The sequence below is a fragment of the Opisthocomus hoazin genome, chromosome 2, assembly GCF_030867145.1.
Source record: "Opisthocomus hoazin isolate bOpiHoa1 chromosome 2, bOpiHoa1.hap1, whole genome shotgun sequence".
NCBI classification, from domain to species: domain Eukaryota; kingdom Metazoa; phylum Chordata; class Aves; order Opisthocomiformes; family Opisthocomidae; genus Opisthocomus; species Opisthocomus hoazin.
In genome coordinates this window covers 62,557,820-62,576,443 of record NC_134415.1, presented here as the reverse complement: position 1 = coordinate 62,576,443, position 18,624 = coordinate 62,557,820, and the positions used below count along the sequence as shown (strand labels likewise).

Sequence of the window (18,624 nt, the reverse complement as noted above, 5' to 3'; positions counted from 1 at the left end):
CCAGCTGACCCACCTGTAAATGGGTATTTGATCTTTCTGGCTAAGGAGGCAAAGATGTTTAGATAATTCACTTGTTGAATATAGCAGTTAAAGGGCCTTACTTTTGCAGTTGGTGGGATACTTGAATGTGGTGTGGTGGGCTGGTAGCATGGTAAAGCTATTTTCTGAGCTGAAGGCAGATGAGTAAGTGCTAAAGCAAAGCTCTTTTCTTTCTGTGTCATACTCGACTTTTGAGGCCTTCTAAGTGCTTATACAGAAGAGAAATCCCTTGTGTGAAGGGACATGACATGAAAATAACACTGACTGAACGGATCAGTTAATTTCCTTCCCGCTACTTAGAGATGCCATGTTTTTCAAGCAGACCTGCAGTACCTGTGGATTAGTATAAAAGCAGGTACAGTACATTTAGTGCCTGGATGTTTTAAAGACAGACAACAGAGAGTTTAGCATTCATGCAGAAAAATGTTTTATTGTAGTGAAGTTACACAAGAGAAAAACAAAAGTCTCCCTGCTCCTGGGTCAAGGCTACGCTGAGCCATAGAAAGGGAGGTAAGTGCTAACCAAAACAAGTTCCTACATGTAAAAACACATTGCACTTCAAGTCATTTTTACAAGGTTATAAGGACACCGCCTGGTATTTTCTTTTTTGTCTTTTTTTCTTTTTTCTTTTTTTAATGGGCTGTAGCTTTAACTATTTACAGCTGGAATCCAGAATGCTTCCTAGCAGGAGTTTTTGTTGTTTGGTGTTTTTTCCCGTCATAAAAGCAAACCTGAAGATACTCTTTCTTTCTGCTTAGCCTGTCCAGTTTATTTAGACTAAAAGCACCTAGGGCCACATGAGGTTTACTTGATACATTCCCATAATGGACTCGTAGGGCTTTGGTGACTCTAAACCCAGGCTTGGTACACAACACTAATGCAGGTTAGTGGTCAGTTCATTCTGATCACCAGCAAGCAGGAAGAGGGAATGGCAGCAGATACAGGGGGTTTATGGAAGAGTGCTGAAGAGGCCTTGATGACAGAACAGTTTTTCTTCAGTTGGGGTAACAGCCAGCCCACTTCTTAATGCAGAAAACCAGCAAAGCATTGCATCGGTCTGACATACACACATGACAAATGGCATGGGATCTGTAACCACGCAGAAAAGAAAAGGAAGATGGGACAGGTTTTGGACCTGCCAACCTTTTGATTGTGCTTTTAGGGATACAAATACGAGGCTGATTATCAACTACTAACTAGTTTTCCCACACAACAGGCTCTGTACAGCATATTCACTTACATTTTTACATATTAATACGCAGGTCTTCCCCACCACCACCTCTTGTGGTGAAAGAATGTGACATGTCAAGGTGACAGACACTTCAGGAGAGCCTGGAGGAAAAAAAGGTTCACGCAGAGCTAGCTTCTTCTTGGTCTCTTGAAAGTAAAATCTTACAAAGAATGAGCAAGATGTCTATTTTTTTACAATATTTACTTTGTACAATGTGAAGAGGAGGGCTAGGCTTTTTAAACATAGGATTCCTTAGCATACTGGATCTGGTCTACCTCAAAAACTGGCTGGCTGCACCTCCGAGCTACATACTCAAGTTTGTTCTTTTGACAGGATTCAGACATGGCTCTCAACCGGTAGACTCCCGGGGTCACGGGTAAACTCACACGCGAGTTTATTCCCACAGTGACACTGAGGGTTTCAGTTTCCACGTCAGAATCCTTTGCTGCAGAAGCTCTGCCACTGGGTAGATCCCTTAGAGCCGTATATGCTGCATCCTGCGCACAGCTGCTGCATGGATGTGGTGGCAAAGCGTCCTGGTTTGACACCTTTAATCTCATAGTTTGAACCGTGAGATTGTGGGAGAGAACTTTAGTGGCCAGGCAGTTTTTAGTAGCCTCTTCATAAGAGGGTGGTCTTCCAGGATTCCTCTGGTCTACCTCTCTGAACACTTCATCAGCTGACCTGAAACGGGGCCTTTGCTGATACGCCGCAGGCAATGGTTTGTCATCATCAGGGCTGTTCTCCTGGACAACTCTGCAGGAAAACTCATCTTCTTTCTTTGTGAAACTGTCTCTCTGAAAACCCATGTTTTTTCCAGGCCCCCAACTCTGGGTTTTTACCAGTGTTTTCCTGCGGTTTGCAAAAGAGAATGACATGGAATGCTTTTTGATGTCTCTGCCAGGCATACTGCAGTCTTCGGTGGCCTTGGTGGAAAAGGACTGGGGTCTATTTAAGAAGGTTTTTTTGGGACTAGAGGGTGAAACTACTGGGGAGCTGGTGAAGACTGAGCCATCGGAGCTCTCCAGTGAGCAACTGGAGGATGTTTTGGGTAGAGAGTCCGCTGATAATTGTGAAGGTAAGATTGCAAGCTGTTTCTCCAGTGCCTGCAACCCTAGCTGTTTCTGCTGAACCGGAAAATTGTCCTCACTTTTGTTTAGCTTCTGTTTCCTTATCCTGCCTTCAAGGTGGTTCTGGAAGGACAGGTCTGGCTCTGAGTACCTTCTGTCCATCGTGCTGATGTCACTTCTGAAATTAGTCAGTGAAGGGACAGAGATGTGTGTTGGATATCTTCTGCTCACACTACTGCTCCTCCCTTTGGGCTGCTCCGTCTGAGAGGTACAGGGGCTGCATTCAGCTTCAGGATCTGGGCTGTCATAGGCGGAGTCATTCTGATGAGCAGCACACAGGTGTTCTGTGGGGACAAAGCACGTGTTAGTTTTCACTGACCATCTGAGGATGAAATGGAACTATGTGGAAAGAGTTCTCTACAAGAGCACTGCAAGAGCGTCTTGAACCCTCTGCAACTCTCTGTGTTTCCACAGGTGTATTCTCATATCAAATTAAAGAATTTGGCCCAGCATCCCCAGTCTAGGGAATCCCCAGTCTGTGACCCCCCAGTCCGTTCTCATACCTGTGGAGCTGTCTGTGTGCTCTGGTGACTCCTCAGCCGAGGCACAGACAGGCAAGGCAATGTCCTCCCCAAATATTTCTGAGCAGTTGTTTATGAGGAATTCCACCAATACTGTCACCTGCACATAGAAAACAGTTTATTTCAGTCAAAAGGGCTGAAAACATATTGAACAGTCTTTCCTGCCCCTGCCTGCTGTCTTTGTATGAAGAGCAGCACAGAGCAGGATGGCTTCTACCAATATCCTAGCTTAAAGTCAGAGGGTGAGTCCACCCCAGACGCTGAGGCCTGATGCTGCAGACGAATTGATCTGCCCCGATACAGACAAAACGCCATCAACTGCAGCTTCAGCCTCCCTGCCCAGAGAGCCCATGGGTGGCAATTCCCACCGCAGGCCCCTTGCTCTCTGTCTGCAAAGTATTCAGGAGCTGCGACACGACACAGGGGCTGCAGGGCAACCGCTGCTTTTGCTCAGAGGAGGCGAGACGAGGGGCAGCCTTGCCCGTCACGTTGCAGGCATGGAGACGAGAGGCACCCCCAATGTGCAGGGGTGCTCTTTCATTCAGCTTTTGCAAAGGCAGTGGGATCCCTACGGACGGCTCTGAGCTGCCCTGAGGCGGGTGGCTCCTTGGTGAGTTCAACACACCTTGTCATTGATCTCCTTCTGCACTTCCAGCGGGAGCGCGTTGTCCGTCTCTGGGCTCAGCATATTCGGGCCAACGCAGATGGCCAGGTTGCTGGAGTCCATCCTGCTGATCTCGGCGTTTTGGCTGATGTGGTGGAGCAGAGACAGCAAGTGCTTGAGCAAGACGAGGTTTGGTCTAGGCAGTTGGGCAGCCACCCTGCATGAACACAAACAAAATGTGACGTTAGTTGATGGTGCAGTGGCCGCTACTTCTTTATTTGAGCAAGCCTCAATCAAACTCAGAGAGCTGACGCTGCCTCCGGGCAGAGGCAGGCACGTGCTGTTTCTCGCTGCTTAGCAGAAGTGTCATTCAGAAATCCCCAACGGCAGCTGAGCGTGTGGTTAATTGTAAGATCTTGAACGACAGTGTCTTGACTGAAAGGCAAGCATGACAGCAATCCGTGTCCTTGAGCAGGTGAGATGACATCAGGAGATGTCACCGGAGGCTTCCCAAGGACACGTGAAAGCCTGCGCTTGTGCCGTGCAGCTTTCGAAGCACTCCCAGGCAGCCTCCACATCCATCTGCTCTTTCTAAAGAGCAAAGCATGGCGGTGGTCTCCCTGTCCCTGACTTTGCTGCCGGCAGACGTGACGGCTCCCTGTCAGTGCCCGTCCCGCAGTCCAGTGACTGCGTTAGCTGAGATGCTGCAGCCTCTCCCCTCTTGCTAGGCCAGTCATTTCGCAGGGCAACATCAGATACCTGCAGGAACTGCTGCTGCTGGAGCCCTCTAACCCAAACCCCTCGGAGCAGTAGCCAGCTGATGTAAATGCCAGGCTTCTAAATGAGACTCTCAGTTTTGGGAAGCATCGTTGGCCTCCTCCAGCCCCTCCATCGCACTGGGGCTGGTTGCAAAGCTTCCCAGTTGCAAAACTTACTCTTTCAGTTCTTGAAGTTTTTCCTGCTTGTTGGACTTCTCCAGAGCCTGCATCCACTTGTCATAGAGGTCAGCTGACAGGAGTTTGGAGGGAATATTTCGGAGGAAGTCCTGCAAGGGCAAAAGATTTGGATGAGGCTTTGGACACTGCCCCTGAGCACAGAGGGAGCATCACTGTGACATGGGCTCACTATGAGGTGGGTTGCCTTGAGCTACCTGAACACCAGCATTGGCAGAGCAGTGCCATGCACAAGTACATGCCAAGTACACTTGCACTGGTGTAGTAACGGGACCCAGCTCTTGGCTGCTTTTTGCTCACCCATAAATCTCAGTATTCTTCCCTGGGAGGGTGCTGAGGGGAAGGACAAAGTGATTTTCCTGCGGGCATGCAGGAAATCAGGAGCACAACAAGTGGGACTGGAAGTAAGGTGGAAAAGGAAAATGCTATACTTTCCTAAACCTGAAACATTTAGTCTGGCTTTGCTCTGGCTTTAGCTTGGAGTCCCACCTAGGTCACCTCTGGGCACTGAAGTGGGCCTGAGCAGATTAGCAATGTCCTGCCACCACTGCAGGTCAGAGGAGCTCACCTTCAAGACCACTGCCAGCAGGTGCACAGATTTGCTTTTCAAATCAACATTCCCGCCTTTGTTCAGGTCCTCCTTCAGCTCCTTCCGTGCTTTCTCATTGGCAGCTTTTCTGAATATCCCTTCAGTGGTAGGTCCTTTCATATACAATATAGCTAGGAGATCCTGCAGGGAAAGAAAACAGACAGGAATGGGAGAACAGTTACTTGGGTGAAGGAAGGTCCTTTAGCAAGTGAACATTTCTTTAGGAACAGAAGAAAAGTTGTCTGGAGGTACACTGTGCTCTAATTATCACAGTATCTAACCTAACCCTCAACCCACCCTCTTTCTGGACTGGTGAATTCCACTAACTTCAGTGGATTCATCCCTGCTTCCTTCCAGAGGGAAATAAGGGATGGCTTAAGTCTTGGTTCAAATCCCCTTCCTCCCAAACCAGGCAAATATTGCTTAGAAAAGACAAAAAAGCCTGTCTATTGGAAAGCCAACTCAGTGGGAGAACTGTCACAAGGCCGTTTTTATCCTGAAGATAGTGTTTAGGTATTTATCGGTGGCACTCCATAGCTTAACACGTTTGTCAGGGAAATACAGAAAGCCTTGGAAGTTTATGCTGCTGAAAGATTAATTTAAATGACTTCTGTAGAATCACAGATGTTTATACTAAGGAGCAGATCTTCCCCTATTCCTGGCTCTGGGTTGTCTCCACTCAAAGTTACTTCCAGAAGTAGTTGGGTGCGCTGGTCAAAACCTGACCCTTTCTACTTCTGGGGTGGCCCCTAAGCTTATCAGAAGCGTGTGTGGAGGGGAAACACCAAAAGCGCTCATCACCTGGGTGCTGCAGCACAAGTACGGGGGATCCTGCCTCACGCTGGAAGCCAGAGGTATGATAACTGTATCGCTAGGCTTGCTTACCTGGACCGGCTGGGGCAGGGTGTCATCTTCCCCACAGAGAACTGCCAGAGGCTGGCCAAACAGAGCAATTTTGGCACCCGAGTCTAGCTGCCCTGGGGAATTCCCACTGGCAGAGCTTCGCCTCAGAGTAAATGACTGCGATATCACCGTCTTTCTTTTCTTTGTTCCATCTGCTGCAAGCAAAAGGAAAGCAAAAAATCAATTTTTTTTTAAAAAAGAGCACACTGCAGCCTTTCATCTATGTGCAGTGCAGAGCTGTATGTTGAAACAACTCATACGAGGAGAAACTGAAAGACAACAAAGTGGTTACTAAGGAAACAACCACCTAAACTGTAAAACTGTGACCATCCCTCTAAGGACACCACCTTTCCGGTTTTTGGTTTGGTTTTTTTTAACATTCTAGTCACTGTTTCTTCTTAGAGAGTGGGAACATACAAGGCACACAAATAACATTTTTGATATTGCAGTGGTTTCTATGATAACTATCTAAGGCAGATATGTCACTTGGGCAGCTGGCAATGACAACAATTTTCACAACGCGCTCTGACCATGCCCCAGCCTTAGGGCAAGAGTGGTACTAGGGGCTCCTGCTTTTCAGCCTCTCTCACAGGCTGAAACGAAAACACATGGCTCCAGCTCTGCCAGCTTCAGAATAGCAGCACTCTAACATCAGTGGTCCTGTTAGAGCTAGTGCTTGCCAGTCAGCCAGTGGAAGGTGATACTTGCTCCAGAGGATGAGAGCATCACAGTAGGGCCTCGTTGGCTTCAGGGTCAAAAATCCCTTAGCATGGGTTTTGCCCCTGCATCTTACAGAGGAGGGCATGCTAGGAATTTGGAGATGATGGTTGTATTGGGATGAGGTGTGGCTTTTTTTCCCTTTCCGAAACAGCGAGAGAGGGATCCTTCTGCTAGAAAGCTTTCTAAAGGAGTTGCCTTCTGCAAATTTCCTATAAAGGACTTATCTTCTACTTCAAAATAAAGTTGTCTTACACAGACAAGAAGTTCTCAGGACCTGCATTTGTGGCATAGCACAAGTCCTTGGTAGGGAGGGATTAAAAGCTATGAGGAAGTCACCTAACCTTAGTGTCATATAAAATGTTTGCTTCTGATATTCCTGAAAAATGGCTTGATATGACGTTCTGCTCCAAATCTGACCCTGCCTTGCTAATGGTCTCCTCCGAGTTGTTTATAAGTGCCAAGGTTTTGCATGATGAGAGAAAACAAGTGCAGTTTCTACTGCCAAGAGGGTTTGTTTGCTCTGGTGTGCAACCGCTGGTAGCGGTACTCACTTGCAGTGCCACACCCCAGTGGTGATGCTCGAGTGAGAAAGGAGCACATTTACTTTCCATTGCCACCAGGGAACACAACGAAATGTGGCTCCGAGGACCGGGGAACAAGGATACAAGACCTCTGGCACTCAGCACTGTCAGCTCTGCCAGTGAGTGTAAGGGAAAGGGATCATTTGCAAGCGAGTGGCACTCCAGGGGTTAAGCCAACTCCTGGATGGGGCTGAGGGCTGTGGGTTGCTCTCAGGGAGGTGAAGCGGGCAGTTTCGGGTGGTTTTGCAGCAGCGCCAGCTTGCAAGCGTTATATAAGAAGGTGGTTCCTCAGTTTGTTTTTAAAACTCACCAGCTGAGTGGCAATGTCCATCCTCAGATTCTGCTGGGACCAGCGGCGGACATTTCTGGGCATCAGCCTGCAAGAAGCGTGTTAGGGTTACAGAGCTGACACCAGCAGCCAGGGCCACCAGCGAGTCACTACAGCTCCTCAGGAATCTGAGAGGCTCCGGGGAATAACCAGAGCAAGGCACCTGCTGAAGGGACACCTCAGTCCAGAAGCGCCACTGCCTCGCTGCCCAGCAGCGGGTTTGTGGTAAGCCCTGCAGCCAGCCACCCCAGACCTGCCCAGCAAGTCACAGCTCCCTGCTCTTTCAGGCTGCTCTTTCCATCCAGAGGAGCTGCAGCCAGACACAGCCTGCCCTTCTGTGTCCCCCTCTGGCACTGGAGATTTCCTCCCAAACTCCTCAGGGGAGCCTTGATGGCTTCGGAGCCTGCCAGATTCTTGATCAAAGCTTCCTGGGAGCCCGGGGAACGCGCTGGTGATGCCCAGCTCCTGCTGCACGGGGCTGCCTGCGAAGGGCTCTGCCCACTCGTGGGTAATGCCAGGCAGCAGGCAGCTCCTACAGGGCCAGCTCCACTTTGCTAAGGTAGCTCACACCAGTACCCAACAAGGACTGGGGGAAACATAGTGGCTGCTTACCTCCGACTGGCACTCAATCAGACTCTCCATGTTCCCAGCATTTAGTGTCTTTGACTAGGCAAGAAAACGAAGACACGGTGTGAGTAACTGAATGCCAAGGTTTAGACATCAGAGCTTTTCAAAATCGCTCTGTTGACAGAGCTGAAAAAATAAAGACACTCACAGTATTACAGCTGCTTAACACTTTCATTAGGAGTCTGATCGGGGGAGCTCTGGACTCTCTGATTTCCTTCGGTCCTTTTGTTTGCCTGTTTATTGAACAGGGAACAGAGAAAGAAAGAGCTTTGTAAAACTGCACCCTTCTTGTCTTCCTCCTCTGCCAGCCAGTCTAGCATTGAAGTGTGATCCTGAGCCAGCAAGATATCCCAGGCAAGTCAGTCACAACGCCCATCTCTGGAAGGCACTCAGCCTTGCTGCTCTATCTGCCTCATGATTAAAACCGAAAAAAAAAAAGCAGCTTTCCATTTTTAATCCATGTAAAAAATGAGCAAGTGGTGACAGCTATGTACGGTTGTTGTTAATTTGCAAACGCAAGGCTAAGGGAGTCAGTCAGCTCTGCCCACGAGCTACACTTCGCAGTGGGCGCACCTCTCCCCATCTATATTTTTGTACATCTCTGCAGAGCTGCATCTGGAACACTCCACCGACTTCAACCGCAACGCCACAGATTTAATCCCGGGCAGTACTTACCCAAGAAGTGAGTCCAGCCAGAGCTCCTTCACCTCCCGCGAACTGCAGAGGAAAGGAGAAACAGCATCACTCCCCACCGCTGCTAATCCTTTGGACAGAGGCAGGCGACTAAACAGTTCTACCCCACGTGTGCTGCCTTATGTACGCAGCAGGGGCAGGTGGAAATTCACAGACAGGAAGAAGCGTCATGGGGCAGGACTGAGACACTACAAAATTTCTGGCTTCCTCTTTCCTTTTAGAGGAGCTTTTTTTTTTTTTCCTTAAAGAAAAAAGAAAAAAAAAAGCCCTCGTAGCTGTTATGGATGGAAAAGATGAGACATTTGCCAGGTAAAGGTTCCATCTAGCATCACCAGCGTGAGGTGGGATGTGCAGAAGGGACTGCACTGTGGGCAGCTTCTCCTTACCATTAAAGGGCAGTGGGTACAGTCTGTCCTTTGACTGCGCGGAGACCTGAGATTTTGCAGTTTAAAGATGCACCACCAGATCCAGTTACACTAAGAATAGCTAAAAGATGGGGGAGTGGAATAGCCAAGATTCAGAGAAATGTTTTTGTATATTTTTTTTAAAAACTAAGGGCAACAGTTTACTGTCTGCAAGCAGATGTAGACACACACTTTGCCAGTGCCAACTAGTTCTCGAGAATCTAAGCATTTGACTTGTGTAGAAGAAGTGGTGTTATGTAATAATTTAGTAATGTACAACAACATGTAATAAAAAGTCTTGCTTAAAATATATCTTAGTAAGAATTATGTGTCCAAGTAATACAGTTTAATTCAACTGAAGAGATCAAAAAATCCATCAAAAACCTACCTCTGCTCTCCCTGTACCTCTTCGGGGTCTGTTGCTGACTCCCCCCCCAAACTGGGCACATCAGGAACATAAGGACAACAGTACTGACTCTACCAGGCCATCACGAAAATTTATCAAGGTTTGATATTACATGCACGACATTAGTTCTACTGGTTCATTGACAGAGGCAAATTATAACCTGGTATTCTGGATACCACTCTTCTGATCTAGTGAAAAAGAGGGGCTAAGGCTGAGATTCAATATGGCTGAGAACATTTCAGCAGTGGATTTAGGTGGAAAACACACTTGTAAAACTGTGGTCTCTCTGCTGCTTCCCCCAGTGGATGCTCCATTTCACGTGTACAGGGGAGGAGGCTGTGTCGTAGCACAGCTCTTTGCAGGTGCACGTTATGGCTACATTTGCTGCTGAATTCACCCTGAAAGCTGTGCTGTGCTTCACCACATCAGACCTGGCCTGTGCAATATTGACCCTGGGCCGTCACGTGAAAGAGACAGGCGGTCTCAGCTCAACTCCAGCAGAAATCCAAGGTGCAAAATTCACTTTTAGTTAGACAGAGTTGTGTTCAGAAGGCAAAAAGGAGAGCTGCCCTGCTTTTGCGGGGGAAGACACTGTAGATGACCTTTCAAGATCTTCTGAGACACATCATTTCCATGCGTCTGTAGAGACACTGGTCTGTAGACCTGCATTTACCACTGATCTTTTACTTACTGCTGTAACTGATATTTTGTTGATTAGCAGTCCTGTGACATCTGTCATTTCCCTACTAAGTTCCATGGGTCAATGCACGTTCTTGCAGGAATATTGTCATCCTGCATCACGTTCTCCTGGGAATTTCTTCCAAGGCTCCCTGGCAGCTGCAGCACCCCTGCTGATACTCTCAGCAGGATTTCTGGGACAAAGGGCATCTATTTTTCAGTATGTCTTTCAAATGTGTATCTAAACATTTCTGTCTGTTACGTATCTTGGAGGCTTAGGGGACCTATGAAATCCCGTTCTGCCTTGCCCTCACTTCCAGCACTGTACGCAGATGTATTTCTGAGCTGAGGCTGTTGCATGATTAAGACACGGGGTTTGATCTGGAAAATGGGAGTTTAATGGGTGGTGACTAGCCAGGCTAGAAGCTTAAATTACAAATAGGGCACAGCTGTACATGGGGCATAATGCTTTGAATTTCCCAGGAGGAAAAGATACAGTAATGGGTCGTGTATTGATAGCACATCTCCAGACTGTCCATTGGCACACACTGCTGTATCTCTATCTAATTAGTTCCCATCTATTAACAATTGTGAGGATGTAATGGCCACTGTACATGGAAGGCACGTGTATAGGCCTGCCTGCCCATATGGAAAACAATTTGGGTTTTTTTACCTTCCTGATATAATTCTTTTTTTTTAAAGCTTTTTTATGGTGTGTATCACAAACACTTAATTTGTGCCAAAATGACTTTAAAGCAGCTTATTTCATTACAAACAAGCATGCCCCATCTGAATAGCAGGCACCCTAAAAAGCTGTAGCTCAGCAGAAGAATTGTATGGCCACACAGAACAAAGCTTGGCTGCATTTGTGAAAAGCTGTAAGCGAGCAAAGCTGGCTCCTGTCGAGCACCACAGAGCTGAGTGCAGGGCCCCAAGGTCAGCAGGGCTGCTGCGCCAGGAGGGTGAGGACAGGAGGACCAGCACCGCGTGAGCTGCCCCCACACCCACCACCAGCAGCAGCAGCTTCGCAGCTTCCTCCACCACTGCGTGAAGGGTAACGTAGATGTAGCTCCCAAAGCTCGTCTCCACAGTGAATATCAATGGAAAAGATCTGCCACAGGGTGAAGGTCCCTTACACAAACAGCTGCTTCTCCCCCTGAAGAGCCCATTTCCCTCTCTACCACCCAGCTGTGCTTTGCAGACTCAGAGCCTTTGCCATGGTCTGCCTCTCAGTTTGGTGCAGATATTACACCACGACTCATTGGAGTATGATGGTTTTTGGTACCCCAGTGTACAGCACAGTGTGTCTGTTGTACCACAGCAGACGCCCTAGGGCAGGCGGAGTAGGTGGCAGATGGCTCAGGCACACCTGGAGCTGTCTGCAAGGTGATGTGTTTCTCCCAAGCCATCCCTGACAAAGTGACTGCACCCTCCTTCAAAGACATGGGGACATTTACACCAGTGTCAGGGCATGGGAGGGGGGGTGGACTTGCAAGGGTTTTGTGGGACTAGCCCATGTATGTACGAGCTCTTCGCCTCCCGTATGCCAGGTTGCTTCCCTCAGTTCTGCAGAAGCACTTTGCATTCACTGGAGGGAAAGTAGGAGCGGGGAGGACCCGCAGAGCAGCAGGCCCCGGGTAAATGCAGGGCTCTCGGGACTGGGTTTGCTCCTCAAGGTATGAAGCATTTTCCTTGTAGAAGCCAGGACATCAGACTGATGCCGCTGCTTCCCCCTGGACCCAGGCAGGCCCTCTCCCCTCCCAGGCCACGGCTGCTTTTGTGGTCTGCTCACAAGCACTTTGTCCAGCCAGGTTTTGGAGACAAGGCTGATACAGCGCTTGCTGCCAACACAGACCAAGTGGTGATTTCCTCCTTTCTATGAGCTACAGTCAAGCTGGGCATTTTCTCCTCTTTTCCCCTCTCTGCTCTTCCACTGTGGCTCAGCGAAGGACCCCAGAGCCTAGCAATGAAAGGGCAGAATCAGCTGGGAGGCAAAAGGGATCAGGAGCTGACAGTAAACTAAAGAATAAAGGAACAAATCTGCTGTGGCTGCAAAATGTCTGTTTTTCTTCTCTCCTTATCAAACCACAAGTGGGAAAATCCCAGCCACAGCTCACTTTTGTTTATTTCAACACTACTTTCACAAAGGTTTGATATGATGGCTCTTGGAAATGAGGGAGGGTGTGAATGAGTCCCAAAACCCGCCTTTGCCCTGTTATGGTACCGGCAAGGGCGCAGCAGGAGTGTAGCTATGAGAAGGGAAAGGCGGGATGCACCTGAGCAGCGGCTCCTTCAAGCCCATACAGAGCAACATGAGCCAAGTTCTGCACCGCTGCCTCTCCGTGTGGAAAAGGGGTTGTACTCCAGCTTTGTCTTCACTGGTGGTCTTCTAGGGGACAACAGAAACATTCACCAAAATAAGGACAGCAATTATGCCAAAGGCAGAGAGTTGTTGGGTTGGGTTTTTTTGTAAAGGAAAGCTCTGCATGACCTGTCCACAGACTCAAAGAACAGGGTGGTGTAGGGGTTGCTGAGATCAGGCCACTTTTCCAGCCGTCTTCAGAAAGCAGCTCTAGTTTCCTACCGCTTTCCAGAGCGTGTCGCAGATTGCATAGGTACGGCTCAGGGTTTGGTCACAGAAAAGAGGGCGGCCTGAGCTTTCATCAAGCCACTCCCTGCCACCTACCAGTAACAGTTCAGACTGAGATCCATCAACCCAGCCGGTGCTGCGCTCCTACAGTTTTAGTCAGGTGGGACCTGGGCTCATGCTAACCCTGCCTTTAGAAAGTGAAACCCACTGGCAGTTTTTCTCAGCTCTGCTCTGCTGATTTTTATCCTTCATCAGATATCGAAGTTAAATTGCAATGCAGGGTAGATTGCACCACCCTTCTACACACTGGGTTACTATTGCAGCAGAGTAAGTTACAAATCAAAAACGTCGTAAATACAGCCCGAGGTGTATTCTGTGCCCCTCCCATGGCACCCTTTTGGTTGCATTTGCTTTGCAGGATGGTTTGTTTCTTCTTTCATGGGTGCTCCCCCCAAGACTAAGTTGGCAGCTCTAAAGTTTTTTACCAGTCATCAGCTGACTGGTTCCAATGGGATTTTTTTAGCTATGAAGAGCAGGCATATGTCGACCATTTTCCGAAAGGGTCTGCATGTCGTTCAGTCGTGTCTGAATTCAGCTTGCTGTTGTGCCTCGGTGGTGCTTGGGAATCACTCATCCCTCGGGTTCCCAGAGGTGGCCAGCCCAAAGCAGTCTGGGAGTTGAAGTTGCCCATCATTTCCCATTGAGCGGACACAGATCTAAAGCTTTGCTCACTTGCAACAAACAACAAGATAATAGAGAACATGTGTAATGTAGTCTGAATTCTATTCTTTTCAAGATTTCTGGTTAAAGATACTCAAAAAGTGTTGCAAAGTGAGATGCTACTCACTATTTTTTGTTACTTATGCTGGTTTTGTCTGGGATAGTGTTAATTTTCTTCATAGTAGCTACATTTTAGATTTGTGCTGAAAACAGTTTTGATATTGCAGAGATGTTTTTGTTACTGCTGAGCAGAGCTTACCCAGAGTAAAGGCCTCTTCTGCCTCTCACCCCACTCCACCAGCGAGCAGGCTGGGGGTGCACAGGAGTCTGGGAGGGGACACAGCCAGGACAGCTGACCCCAATGGACCAAAAGGATACCCCATGCCGTACGGCGTCATGCTCAGCATATAAAGCTGGGGGAAGAAGCAGGAAGAGGGGGACGTCTGGAGCGATGGTGTCTGTCCTTCCAAGTAACCGTTACGCGTCGTGGAGCCCTGCTTTCCTGGAGATGGCTGAGCACGGGCCTGCCAGTGGGAAGTGGTGAACAAATTCCTTGTTTTGCTTTGCTTGTGTGCACATCTTTTTCTCTACCTATTAAACTGTCTTTATCCCAACCCACAAGTTTTCTCTCTTTTATCCTTCTGATTCTCTCCCCCATCCCACAGGGGGGAAGTGAGCAAGTGGATGTCTGGTGCTCAGTTGACAGCTGAGGTTAAGCCATGACATTTCTCCAACAGGTTTCTCACCTATTTTGCTTCTTTATCTTGTCAATTCGCAAATCAGAAATTGAGATGGTGCTTTGCTGCCAAGTTTGTTTGCTCTCAAGGACAGATTATACTTCTTACTGAATCCAGAGGTGTGAATCTTGGTATTGCTTTTCAGGATTCCTACAAATGTTTTCTTTTCACTTTTGGTTGATGTCGGCTTGTATTTCTCCTGCTTCTGCACCTTATGTTTTGCTTTGAATTTCATCATCAAAACAATCTCAGATCTCAAAATGAGAATCAGTGGAAACCAGAGGTAACCCGGATTTCACATTGAATTCTAACCTGCATGTGATTTTCTGGCAGAATTCATCTCACTTTCACACAAAAGATGATCTGCAGACAGCCAACGGCCTAGGAGCCAGTCCAGAATAAGACCAAGAAAACTTGGCCTGAGTGTAATTTTGGGTTCTATTGTGTGTGTGTCCCATTGATACAAAAAAACTAGAAAAGAAAGCCAGGCTCTGGAGTGGCAAGACCTTGCAACTCCCCTGGCAGAGTGTGAGCTGCTCCAGGCATAGCAAGCACCCGTGGCCATGACACGGCTGTCACTGTAGGTGCCCAGGAGGAACAGCGAGAAGCAGTTGGAATTTCCGCATCGTTCACCTCCAGCTGGCATCCTCCAAGCCCCAGCAGTATGATGGGAATATCCCCAAAGTCTGCATCATAGTGATGCCCTTGTGAGTTTGTCATTCCCGTGTTGTACCTACTTCCTAAGTAATAAGTAGAACTGCCAGTAACCAGATCCTCATCACCACTAAATTAACCATGAATGCGAACATTTATGACTGCACACCTGGACTCCATCCTCCAGGCAAAAGCAATGTCAGACAAGGCAGGTCTTTCCAAGCACAACTTTGCTGGCTGCAGTTAAACTCCCCTGAGCACATTTGACCCTGTACTTTGGGAGAGTTATTTGCTGTCATGCCCTCTGTCCTTGTGCATGCACATCCACACACAGCAAAATAAAACGTTCTTCTGCAAAGTTTTGGCCACCCATCAAAATCAAGACGATAAATTCGAAACAAACATCTCCATATTAGCTGGTGATTGCCATATTGTTGCTACTAGCAACAGCTGCTGTGTTAGTGTTTTATATAAACACTCCACTTTGGTATTGCTATCCCGTTTTAAAGCAGGACTACCTTATGAGGATCTCAGAAAGCACACGCTTCTCGCAGCAGGGGCTCTGCCTCCTGCCGCAGGGCATCTCGAGGTCTCTGGACAAGTGGGGCTGTCACTGCCGCTGTGGAGTGGACACGTGGGGGGCAGCGGTGCTCCATGCCGCAGGGCACGCAGGGCAGGCCAAGCCAGCCTCGGGCACCAGCACCTACCGACACAACTTACGGCTCCTCACCTCCTCATTTGCAAAAGCACAGTGTCTCTTTCAGGCTGGAATAAAAGAGGAATTCCAACCCTCCAGAGCAAGCAGGACCTGGGATCACCTGCTAGTGAGAGTGGCATGGGGGGAAGAAAAAGTGCTTTCAAGACTGAGTTCAGTTACATCCGTCCATTGCTGGAGAGGGCTCAGCTTGAAGGCCAGGCTGTTCTGTTCAGGCCCGCATTCCTGCAAATTTGGCCATTAATTACTGCTGCTGCCATGCAGACCAGGTGCTGTTATGGCTGCATTTGCTTCTTCCACTTGTGCGTTCCAGCTCTGAACCCTGCCTTTGCTTTCAGATCCGCAGTCACCACACAGCCGTGACAGTAAGGAGTATGTAGAGAAGGTACCTACATGCCACCATGTCCATTTCTCCGTTCGGAGGAGGGTGAGGTTTGAACAGAAGATTTTGTTCTCCCTTTCCACTTCCTTTTAAAGGTTTGTTTGTGCTTTGTTTGAGCTTTACCTTTTCTCCCATTTAGCAGATGGGTATGTTTCTTTGGGATTTTTGTCTCTGAAAACAGTCACTGTGTGTGGTCTCACAGACATGAATTGCCTTATTTAGTATTCACAAGAAAGTTTGCGAGGGGAGGATTTATCTTTAACCAGGCCAGCTGATACAGGTGCGAAACCCTTGCTCAGGTCTGAAAGGAAACGCCTGTCTTCAATCTAAGAACAGGTTGAGAAGAAGTGCTCTGAATTTTACCAGCTACATTAATCTGTGACATGGTTGTTCGTTGCGGTAAGATAGGTACCCCCGAAGTACCGAAAGAAGGGTCTTTTCAAAGAGAGACTGAACCCCTTCACCTTTAGGCACCATACGATATGAAAACGCGAAGCCCAAAGATGTACAGCCCAGCAACTGCTGTAACATTTGTGTAAGCCAGAGACCATGCTGCTGCAGAGAGTCACAGTATTGCTTGCGCAACACTGTAAACCAGTCCTGTCCTTGTGTAACTCAATCAAACTTAGTATTCAGAGAACAAAAAAGAACACTCATTATCCTGTAAGTTATGCCAGACCTAAGGTGCCGGTACGTTTGCAGGGTGGTCCTACTTCCATTTGGTAGGTAACAAGGCAAAGTGCCTGCTCTTACTGCATTATACACAGCTCCCCTGAGTGTATCTTTCAAACATAACCCCCTGGGATCATTAGAGCTCGAAGTTAGTCACCTCCAACGCTACACTCGGTGAAAAAGTTTGCTAAACTCAGGCACTGAAATACAACATGTTACTGTGATTGACTCCTATCTATGCTATTTTAGGAGAGCCAGATGTGCTAAGAGAGGAGTGTGAGAGGCCTGTGTTACGTCCCTCCTCCCTGCAACATTTCTGTTTACTTCCCAAGCAAGCATTCCTGCAGTTTTCTTTGGACAAGAGTGTGCTGCAACGTAAACCTGTCATAACTGTGAGACTGACACGAATAAGCAATGCAGATAATATTTCTGTACTGACCTTAAAGGAAAAATCCTAACGAACGTCACAAGCATGGAAAAAGTCGTTATTTTAACAATTGAACAGGCTTACTCATCAAATCTACGGCACTCAGTAATCTCCCTATTAGGGAATTTTCAGACTAACCAAAAACTGTAAATGCATCTTTGTGTCGGGGGTTTGTGGGTGAACTCCAGGAGGTGCTTTGTTTTGCCCTTTGATTTTCCATGTAACATCTGAAAGCTAGCTTGCCTTCTTTCTGCCTCAGTTTCTCATTAATAATGTGCCAAAAATAGAAGGTCACTGCACTGCATAAGGTGCTTTCATATCTTTTGGTGAAAAGTGGTGCATACAGGAGATCCCAGTAAAGAGTTTGGCAGCTGTTGCCTCTTCTCTCTCCTATGTGCCACCATAGCAAAGAGAATTTAATTAAATAATAAAGCAAAGAGAACTTTAATTTTAGCCTTAGTGGCTAATCTTTGACAAATGAACGCATTTTAAATCCATCATCTGTGAGGACAATATTTTATCCTCTGGGCATTACTTGTGTCTCTCAAGGTCTTTGCTGTTCTACTTACCACATCGAAATGCCACAGTCACTTTCTGGCCAGATCAAATACTCACTTACTTTAAGCATGCAGCTTATTGTCAGGAGGAAATATGACAATGTCACAATTAAATAAATAATCAATATGGTAACTGAACTAACCATTTTACCTAGATCCCATAATAAAAATATTTCTGAGCATGAACTCCCCTCTCTTTGTCTGACCTCTGGGAAGGGATCTGACATGGGGACTCCAGCATGGTCACACCAGAGGCTATGCTTTAAACATCAGGCAGATAGTGGGGTATGGTGCCACAGAATGTCTACATGCGCTTTGAGGAGCGCCATCTTTCAGACACTGCAATCGCTGTGTGCCTTCAAGCTCTTAAGAAGGCTCTTGGTCTCCTTAGCAAGAAAGTTTGCAAGACACCTTAGCAAAAAGGGTCTAATTCTGCGTGGGGTTGAGGGGCCTCAGTGGCCGCTCCTCAGAAAATCCCAGCCCACAGCCATGCCTTCTAAGACATTGGTGTCTAACTTCTCACACGCAATGTTCTTTGCCCTCTAATTTTTACTTTCTTATGCCATATTCATTATCATTAGCCACTCAGAACTTTTACCAGATTTAACCAGCTTAGTCTTGGACTCCTAGTCTCGCAAGCAAGGCTTATGTGACTGCACTTTTTTCCCGAGGTGTTTTTCACTTCTCTATCACACCCAATAACTTTTAGTCTCTACATTAATTTCAGCCACAACAGACAAGTGAGCAACCCCTCCTCAAGCCA

The 18,624-nt window shown here is 47.6% G+C and overlaps 1 protein-coding gene across 5 annotated transcripts in view; it reads right to left on the bottom strand.

Annotated features, from left to right (window-relative positions):
- Positions 1 to 462: 462 nt before the first annotated feature.
- The window catches only part of TAGAP (T cell activation RhoGTPase activating protein), a 62,063-nt gene continuing 43,901 nt past the window's right edge, over positions 463 to 18,624 (bottom strand). For 2 of the 5 annotated variants that reach the window (XM_075446481.1, XM_075446474.1), the window contains exons 3-12: positions 8,902 to 8,943; positions 8,375 to 8,459; positions 8,212 to 8,265; positions 7,582 to 7,648; positions 5,953 to 6,125; positions 5,047 to 5,208; positions 4,461 to 4,570; positions 3,547 to 3,742; positions 2,904 to 3,021; positions 463 to 2,684 (exon numbers count right to left, since the gene is read on the bottom strand). In XM_075446481.1, coding sequence (XP_075302596.1) covers positions 1,507 to 2,684; positions 2,904 to 3,021; positions 3,547 to 3,742; positions 4,461 to 4,570; positions 5,047 to 5,208; positions 5,953 to 6,125; positions 7,582 to 7,648; positions 8,212 to 8,265; positions 8,375 to 8,401 — 2,085 coding nt within the window. In that variant the 5' untranslated portion in view covers positions 8,402 to 8,459; positions 8,902 to 8,943 and the 3' untranslated portion in view covers positions 463 to 1,506. Of the gene's footprint in view, positions 2,685 to 2,903; positions 3,022 to 3,537; positions 3,743 to 4,460; positions 4,571 to 5,046; positions 5,209 to 5,952; positions 6,126 to 7,581; positions 7,649 to 8,211; positions 8,266 to 8,374; positions 8,460 to 8,901; positions 9,015 to 18,624 lie in introns of those variants that run through there. The other 3 variants (XM_075446486.1, XM_009936054.2, XM_075446494.1) reach the window with 3 other exon arrangements.